We start from the raw sequence: 8,805 nt of genomic DNA, 5'->3' as shown, positions 1-8,805 counted from the left end.
GTTTCAAGGGCACGAGTACCTGCAACGGCGAGTTTGGGAATTTCAAATGTGTCTTTACAAATGAAAATGTTCAGCAAATCGTTGTAAAACCAGAATGCAGTACTTGTATTATTCAATCTACCAATGTGGTGATATCTTGTACAAAGGCAGTTTAGCACTATTACCACAAGCGCCACAGAGAGAGTCAGCAATATTTGGAAAATCACAAAATTACAGTTTTAGTTTAAAATATATAAAAACAGAGAGAAGAACCTCCTTGGAAGAGCGGTTTGCTTCATGTATTTCTGCATCGATGGAAGAAGATGTCACAAACGTACTGATATGTGCACATGCACCCACGGCCGTATTGGCGCTGTTTTTATTTTCCCTGTCGTGTTTTAGATTCTTTTTCAGACAGTGCTCAGCAGTCTGTGTCTGATTCCTTTTGTGAAGAAGCGAGCAGTGCTTGTTTTTTACAGCAGTATGAACAATCCAGGGTCAGACCCTCCTTGCTGTTAGCTTAGTTTTGCAGTTTGCTTTACAATGCCGGAGCATTCTTGCGAGCGCCTTGTTTATTTAGTGGTCTTTCGGTTCAATCTGCAGGGGTTTCTGGTAGTTTCCTCGATACAGAGAAAGCCAGCAGGGCTCGGCTGAAGAGAAGTGCGCTCTGTTCGCTCTGAAGTTTTCAGAAGCGGTTTCAGACTCGCAAAGAGCTGAGAGGTGAAGGAAGCCCCCACGGGTGCAGCCTCGGAAGGCAGTCTCGGATTGCACCTCGCCCGTTTGCTCCGCCCCCTTGGGCATCTGCGCCTATTTAACACACGGCTCCACTTTTATTGTCTGACTTTGCCTCCTGAGCCCTCCTGGAGATCAGAGGCTGCAAACCACGCGGTACCTTCAAAATGAATCGCTTAATTTTGCTCAGCTGTGTGGTCGCCCTTCTGGGGGCCTTTGTGTCCTCTGCCAGGTCTCCCTACCAGCAGGTCCTGCAGCACAGTAGAATTCGAGGTAGACAACACGGGTAAGCTTGGAACTGTGCGAACAATGTATTTATTGGGCATTTACCATGATAGTCATTAAAAAAGTGCATACTGTTGTCCAGCTGTGCTAGTTGGGTATACACTCACCCTTGGCAAGGTTAAATTAACTCCTGAATAGTATATAGTGATAACAGTACATGCTGAAGTGCGAGCATTTGTGTGCAACTGCACTGGCCTGCAAGAATGAGATAGCTCATGAAATATCAAGTGTTTATTGCATAGTGAGAAATGTATATTCTGTGGTGTGAGCATTTGTGAACAACTGTACTGGCCTGCACGAATGAAGTAGCTAATGTATGTATAAAGTAGACAAGCGTTTATGTATGTGAACACCACTATGTCCAGCAGCATATCATATAATCCCCCAGTATATAATAACGCAGTGATACTGACATCTCCGTGAAAGACAGTGGCGCAGCCAATGAGTAGCCCGAGTTTTGTCCCTTGGTAAGGTTTGAGGTCCGATACGGGAGACGGGTCTTTCTATTTTCTATCTACATCACACGAGCACTTCGCCGCAGAAAGCATGTCTAAATTTAGGCACTTGCTTCCACTTCAGTGAGTTCCGAGGTGAATGTCAAGGAGAGTTGGGTCAAAGTACGGAGCTGGGAGAGTTGGAGCCATCTGTGATAGTTTATCGAGAGTTGAACAGCTGGCATTATTCAGTAAATCCGCAGAGGTAGAACGACAACTTTCACCACCGCTCATTCAGAAACGAGGATGTGAGAGAAGAAACTCAGAGAACAAAATGCAGCCACTTTATTCTACTTAGTCTTGAAAAATTGCAGCAAGTTTGTTCGTCCGACTCTTGATTGGTGGAAGTTTGACATCTGAAAAAATGAGGCATTTTCATTTGCTGTTAGAAAAGATTAAAGGATCCATTGGCTTTAGTTTTCAGTAAGAAAATCACTTGCACATTCCTGGGTGGAGAACCTCAGCAGCAGTGATTAGTACGCACTAGTAAAGGATGAACACAATCAATGGGCAGATTAACTCCATGGTCAGACAGTGAGATTAGAGGAATTATGTTTCATAATTTCCTTTCATTTTGGTGCAGCTTTACTTTGGCAGGCCTATTTAATGTTTTTTTTTTTTTAAATGAGACAGTTCAAACTGTACTCTGTATGATGATTGATTAGAAAAAGTTATCCCAGCCGGTACCTTTGAAAATTAACTGTACGTGCTTTTGTCTTTTCCCTGTTAATCATATTGCATGTCTGATCATAGCAATGCCAACGCTTGGCACTTGTGTGGTGATGAATGGGCACGTTGTCTTTATTACAACATTTTCTTTTATAATGCTTGGCATGTTTTATGCGTCCATTTATTTCTTTTTATATCTATGAACACTCTGTAAAATCAGTAAAAATATCATTTGGCCAAGAAGAGGACTAGAAATTCGCGTCAGTAGCTCTTCTGCTGGCACATTCTTCTCTCGTTGTGAAATGGGTTTGAAGACCGTTAAATAGTCACACATCTGGGACGAGTTGAGGCATGCTGGTAGCCGAGCTCTGTGTTTCCTTTTTAACACAAAATGCATAATTTAAGGAGCTAGTTAGTTTGAGTTGGCACAGTATGCTCAATTTGTAATTGAATAGTTCTTATTCATGAATATTTTCCATCACTGGTTAGTAGATGCATGTCTCAACTACTAACCCTGGGTTTCCAGAATAGCCTGCTGCTTGGCATGAAGCGCTTCAACCCCTCGTCAGGAGTCATTAGCACTATATAAATGAAATTAAATAATGCAATAAGTCCAAATAATTCCGAACGTGACTCTTTCATGGCATCTCCTTCTTCCACAGCTCTGCCAAAATAACTCTTTCTTCTATGACGTTAGCGGTTTTCTAGCATGAAAGATTGCTTTATACCAGTGCTTAATTTGAGCCAGTGGTTTCAGGTGCTCGGCACTGGCTCTCAATTGTCAACACCTTATGACAGTGCCAAAAGGTGGCGCTGTTTCAGATCACCACAAGATCAGTCAATTATTAATTCAATATATATTAAAAATGACAATTACCTGCCGCCAAAGCCATTCTTACAGCTGTCTGGGCCTGGAATAGTTTGAATTGTTACAATTGTAGGCGTGTGATGGTTATTAGTTTGTTGTTACTGTTGCTGGCAGCATGGCAGAGCAATGTTTGATGTAAGCTGCAGTGGTCTTCTGACGAGAGCCCTGGCACTTATTTATGCACTAATGAAGCCCTGCTTTATACTATATTCTCCTTTGGTCAGGTGTGCTGTGTGCTTTCATTTGGGAGTTTGTATCTCTCCAGTAACTTTGCTTAAGAAATGTCTACGGTTCAGGAGAATCAAATGTAAACACCATATATCTTAGAATCAGTACCACTGGAGTTATGAGATTCTGGTGCCACAGTGTTTTCCACATAAGAATGGATTTACTGCATTTGCCACATAATCGGATATCAGAAGCGTAATCTGCATATTGTAGCCCCCCTAAAATCTTCTAGCTCCATCAAACAAAAGGTTGCTAAAAATACAGCAACGTGTGTTATCATGTAGTGTAAGACCCTTTGCAAAAGTTGATTGGTTACCTTTTATTTTCGTTTTGCTTTTATTGAATGTTAAACTGCTACTAATGAGATAAAACCTTTACCTGGATAGTGTTAAAGTGGAAAATAATTAAGGAATAATATCATAAAAGATGCTGCATTTCATCACTTACTTTGTTTTTCCTCGCCACATAATTTGGGAAACCCTGCCACATATTTTGGTCCTCCTTTGCCGCATAATTTTAGTGGCCCTGCACGTAATGACTCCAATTTAATACATTTTTAATATCCTATGGTTGCCTGAAGAAGTCCTGCTCAAGGTCGTGAAGGGCAGTAATTTGCTGCATGTGGAAGGATTCAGAATTTCGGCAACCATATAAAGAAGTTTGGGTGGACAAGGATCTAAGGGATATCCACAAAAAATTGGAAAGTAATCTGTGTGTGACATGTTCAAGAGAAATTGAGACAAAGGAATCTAGGTGAATAAGAAAAATTGCAAGAAAGCATGGTCTATCCTAGAAATGAAAAAGTCTAATGATGGAATAACAATAATTTTGGTGCAGGGAGGATTGTTGAGCTCTTTACGATCACAAAAAATAATCTTATTAGAATTTGGCATGGCAACCACCCCTTTTTTCAATCGAGCCTGTGTTGTTGGTCAGAACACAGGCTCCCATTGAAGTTAATGGGAGTCCAACTGAATGGTGTTCACAAACATCGTAATTGGTCAGTCGGACTCATCAACCCCGAGTTGGTCAGAACCGATTCCTGCAAAGGGTAGGTCACAATGCTTTCCGACCGACATCATAATGAGGCCCAAAGTCTGCTACCTGTGGGCAGGAGCTTTGAAAATTCTCCTGCAAGGTGGGAGCAGACTTTTCATCTGTTTCCTTGAAAGCAGTTATGCAGGCAGGGAACAGATCAAAATATTGTTCCCTCCTGGAGGGAGCAGCATAAGTAGCTGCTGCCTGCCGTCGGGAGCAATGCCGGATTCCACTGCATGGGAGTAGCTGACTGGGTCTGCAGGGGCCCTGAGGCTTCCCTGTGGACTCCAACATTGTGCATGGTGGATGCCTTAGGTGGGCACCAAGGCACCAACCATTAATCAATTTGTGCCCCAGGGAGTAAAACAGCCCTCTCCTTAAACAAAAGTAGTGGGCCTGGGGGATGGGGACCCCAGGGTCTAATAAGGCTTGGGAAAGGGAGCCACATGGCCCTGTCCCATTACAAAAATGGCCCAGGGTCCCCAGGGCCTAATAATGCTCAGGAAAGGGAGCCACAATGGCAACCTGTTAAAAAAAAGCTTTTGGAGATGGGGGTCCCCAGGGCTGAATGAGGCTTAGGGAGGGGCCTTTGTGGCACCCTCCCCTTTAAAATGCATATGATTCTGGAGTTCTATGCCCCCAGGGCCGAATAAGTCTTGGCAAAGGGTGGCACATGGTGACCATTCCCTTAAAAAAACAAAAAACAGCCTTGGAGGATGGTGTCCCAGGGCCTAATAATTCTCGGGAAAGGGAGCCATGCCGACCTCCCCTTTAAAAAAACAGGGCCCTGGGAGATGCGGTCCCCAGGGCCTAATAAGGTACAGGAAGGAGTCCACACATCCACCTTGTCTTTAAAAAAAAGGCCCTGGGGAATGGGAATCTCAGGGCCTTATAAGGCACGGGGAGGGAGGCCATGTGGTGGACATTGTACTCAGCTCCACGGCTTGTGATTTCAAGGTTGGCCCCACCTCAGAAAGTTCTGATTCAACATGTTCGGCCCGCTCTGCCATTCTCCTCTAATTGTCGTGCAAGAGTCCTATGTTGGCACCCAGGGAGTCATTTTACTCTCAAGTGTGTCTCTGGGGGGGGCGTGGCTTGGCGCAATGGCCGACTAGACGTGCTGTAGTCTAGCTCCTGCCCGATGTCCCCTGGATCCTACAGAATCCTGGCACCCTTGAAGATTTAGCTGTTACTCCTGGGGTGTAGTGCCCCCCTGGATCGCATTGGCTGCCTGGTGCCGACTGCGGTGCCCCTGGACACGGCGGGGGTCTGCCCGACTGTTGCTGATCCTGACCGCGGCGGTGCCTGTGTAATGGCTGCTGCCGCGCGGTGAGGTGCCTCGGTGCCTGCGTGGAGAGTGCGGCCCGGCGGCAGAGAGGAGAGTCGCCCCCCCCCTCCGGTGCCCAGATCTGTGGAGGGGACGCGCGACCTCCGCAACCCTCGGCAGCAACGGTGAGTGCCCCGGAGCGGCGGTGGGATGAGCCGGTGATCCCCGGGGCAGGCTCCTAAATCGAGGCCGGGGCATCGAGGCCTGTGATCCCCTGGCGGTGCACGGACGCCGGGGACCTCGGACCGGGACCTGCCACGACTGTCTGCCTCAATGACGGCTGGCCCCCCGACGGTGCTGGGAGTGAGCGGTGAGCGCCCCAGAGCGGAGTGTGCCGCCTGACCCCCAGGACTGGCTACAAAATCGAGGCCGGTGAGCTGAGGCCTGCGCAATACTGACGGCGCGTGGACGCCGAGAATCTCGACCGGAGCCGGCCTTCCACCTGCGGAGGGGTGTGGAGGCCTGGCGTGCCCCTCCTTCCTTTTCCTTGCGGTGCCCTGGAACCTGATTACTGGCCGCCGGAGGCTCCGAGGGGCCCCTGGGGTGGAGAGCTGCTCTGATACCACCGGAGGGCTTCGTGCCGGTTGCAGTGCTGCGGCGGCCATTTACCGCGACTGACCAGTGGACTACGCTGCCTGGCCACCCAGTGGAGGGTTTGAGGTCACAGAACGCGGACGCTACCTGGCCCCCTGTATTATCCTCTGGGAGGCACCCCTGGGACTAGTATGGGAAGAGATCGACCGTCGAGAGGGACCCAGGCAAACAAGATAGTACAATACACGGTCCCCAGTCCCACTACGGCGGAGCGACAGGGCCTTGACCGGAGGATGGAGCCCCGCCTAGAGGCGGCCGCGCAGGACAAGGCTGATATCCTAGCGGCAATCCGAGACTCCAGGCTGGCGCTGGAGGGGAAGATGGACGGCATGGCCATGGATATTAACCATCTACGCCTCGACCTCCGGAAGGTGGCGGACAGGGTCACCACCACAGAAGGCGGCCTCACCGAACTGCAAACGGAGGTCCGACAACTGAGGGAGTCGGTGGCGGCCCTCCAGGAGCACGCGACCAGGCTGGAGGATCGGGCGGAGGACGCGGAGGGCCGGTCCCGGAGGAATAACCTCCGCTTTTTGGGTTTTCCCGAACGATCAGAGGCGCTGGCGGCAGACCTCTTTCTAGAGGACTGGATTGGCAAGTCCTTCCCAAGCCTACGGCTGTCCAAAATGTTTGCTATTGAGAGGGCCCACAGGACTTTGGGGCCGCCACTGAAACCGGGAGCCCCGCCGCGGGCGATAATAGCCCGCTTTTTTAATTTTAGGGACGCGACATACTCCTCCAGCATATTCGCAGGTCCGGACCGCCTAAATATGAGAACACCGAGATCCGCATCTTCCCAGACTACACGAAGAAGGTTCAGAACCTGCGGAATGATTTCTTGCAAGTCAAACGACGACTTCGGGCCCATGAGGTGAAATACAGCCTGCTCTTTCCAGCCCGGCTGCGAGTGCAACACGGTGACCGAACACATTTCTTTGACCACCCGGCGGACGCGGAAGAATGGATGGACGCACAGGGCCTGGAGGATCGCGGACACGCGCAAGGCTGGCAGGAGCAAAGACGATGGAATGCCAGGCGCCGGAGCAATCGCAGAGAGGGAGGAGGTCAGTCCCCGGGCGGGCGCTCCGCCACACAGAATGAACGCATCACGGTGGGCCCGGATGGTACCCTCCGGGCGGAGATGGAGGAAATTCCGACTCAGAACCAGTTCTCCCCACTTTGCCTGGTGCAGGAGACACAGTCGGACCAGGGGGGTACCGCCGACCCGACCACCGACCAGCCGCGTGCCACCTGATGGCTACACCTGGTGGTCAGTATCTGCTGTGGGTCATTGACATTGACATTGTGAGTATATCTTTAGTTCCTTGCATGGGGGAGATTCTACCACCTGTAGGTCCTGGAACTGGGCTACCTTCCGGAACTCTAAGACTGTTGAACTGGGTGAAGGGGGGCACAGAGGACCTGTTGATTCCAGTGACTGCTTTGTTGTGCTAAATCCAATTGCAAGAGGCCAATTGTACCGTACCGCCACGACCGGCTAGGCCTAGGCCGGGCTGCGCCGGGCAGTGCCAGACAATTGGCTGAAGGCTCAATCATGGGGTGTAGGGAGGGGTTATTCTTATAGTTTATCTTCTGGTCACCATTTTCCTTTTGGTCGTCTCTTTCACGTTACTACTACAGTGTTTAGATTAACATTGCCGACTGTGGGGAGTGAAGGACACAGAGGCGATCAGTTTGCACATAGACAAAGAGTGTTTAATGTTAAGTTCCTAATTGTGCATTGAATTGGGAGGGTTAGAGGGGGGGTGCTTTCTTTTGGGGCGGGGTTCGCCGTCTCCTGACCGGGTTCGGATTGGGAGATGTGGTACTACCGCCTGCGGGTGGACACTGTTGGGGTTGTTTGTTTGGGGATGGGGAGGGTTGCTGCCGGGTCCTGTTCTGTTTTTGCTTTGTGTGGTTTGCCGCGTCTGTTCAATGACGGGCCGTCTTGCAACACATCAGGGTCAACTCATGGCAGGTGATATAAGCAAATACAAATTTCTGTCTTGGAATGTTAGGGGGCTTAACAATAGAATCAAGCGGATTAGAATAGCCACCTATCTCAGGCGCTACGGGGTCAGCTTTGCTTTCCTACAGGAAACGCACCTTTGGGGAGATTGCCTTAAGTATGTTCAGCGTAGATTGCGGGGACAGTTCTTTGCTACGTCCTACTCAGGGTTCGCCAGGGGGGCCCTAATCTGGGTGGCACCGGGGACTCCCTTTATGGCTACATCCACCAAGCTAGACCAGGAGGGCAGGTTTGTAATAGTGGTTGGCACCCTGAATGGGCGTAGTGTATGCCTCATAAATATTTATGCCCCTAATACTGACGAGGGGGGATTTTTGGGCAATGTGCTGGGACAGCTGGATATTGACCCTGAAACGGAGCTCATCATAGCAGGGGACTTCAATTGCCCACTAGACGGGACTCTGGACCGCTGCCCCCCAAAGGCGGATGCTAAACCAAAAATGTGGGAGGCAATGACCCAAATGCTACAAAGTTATGACCTAACTGACGTGTGGAGACACCGCAACCCCACTTTTCAGGTGTACTCCTGCTTCACGCCTGCCACCAATACGCACAGTAGATT

General features: G+C 49.6%; 1 protein-coding gene across 1 annotated transcript in view; it reads left to right on the top strand.

The window, feature by feature from the left end:
- The first annotated feature begins 605 nt into the window (after positions 1–605).
- TGFBI (transforming growth factor beta induced) overlaps positions 606–8,805 on the top strand; it is a 281,071-nt gene continuing 272,871 nt past the window's right edge. Inside the window, exon 1 of the mRNA XM_078653226.1 lies at positions 606–997. Within this exon, the coding sequence (XP_078509352.1) occupies positions 879–997 (119 nt within the window). The 5' untranslated portion in view covers positions 606–878. The remainder of the gene's footprint in view (positions 998–8,805) is intronic.

Source organism: Lissotriton helveticus, chromosome 7 (genome assembly GCF_964261635.1).
Source record: "Lissotriton helveticus chromosome 7, aLisHel1.1, whole genome shotgun sequence".
Lineage (NCBI taxonomy): Eukaryota > Metazoa > Chordata > Amphibia > Caudata > Salamandridae > Lissotriton > Lissotriton helveticus.
Note: the sequence above shows the minus strand (reverse complement) of the source record. Positions and strands in the feature narration are given on the sequence as shown.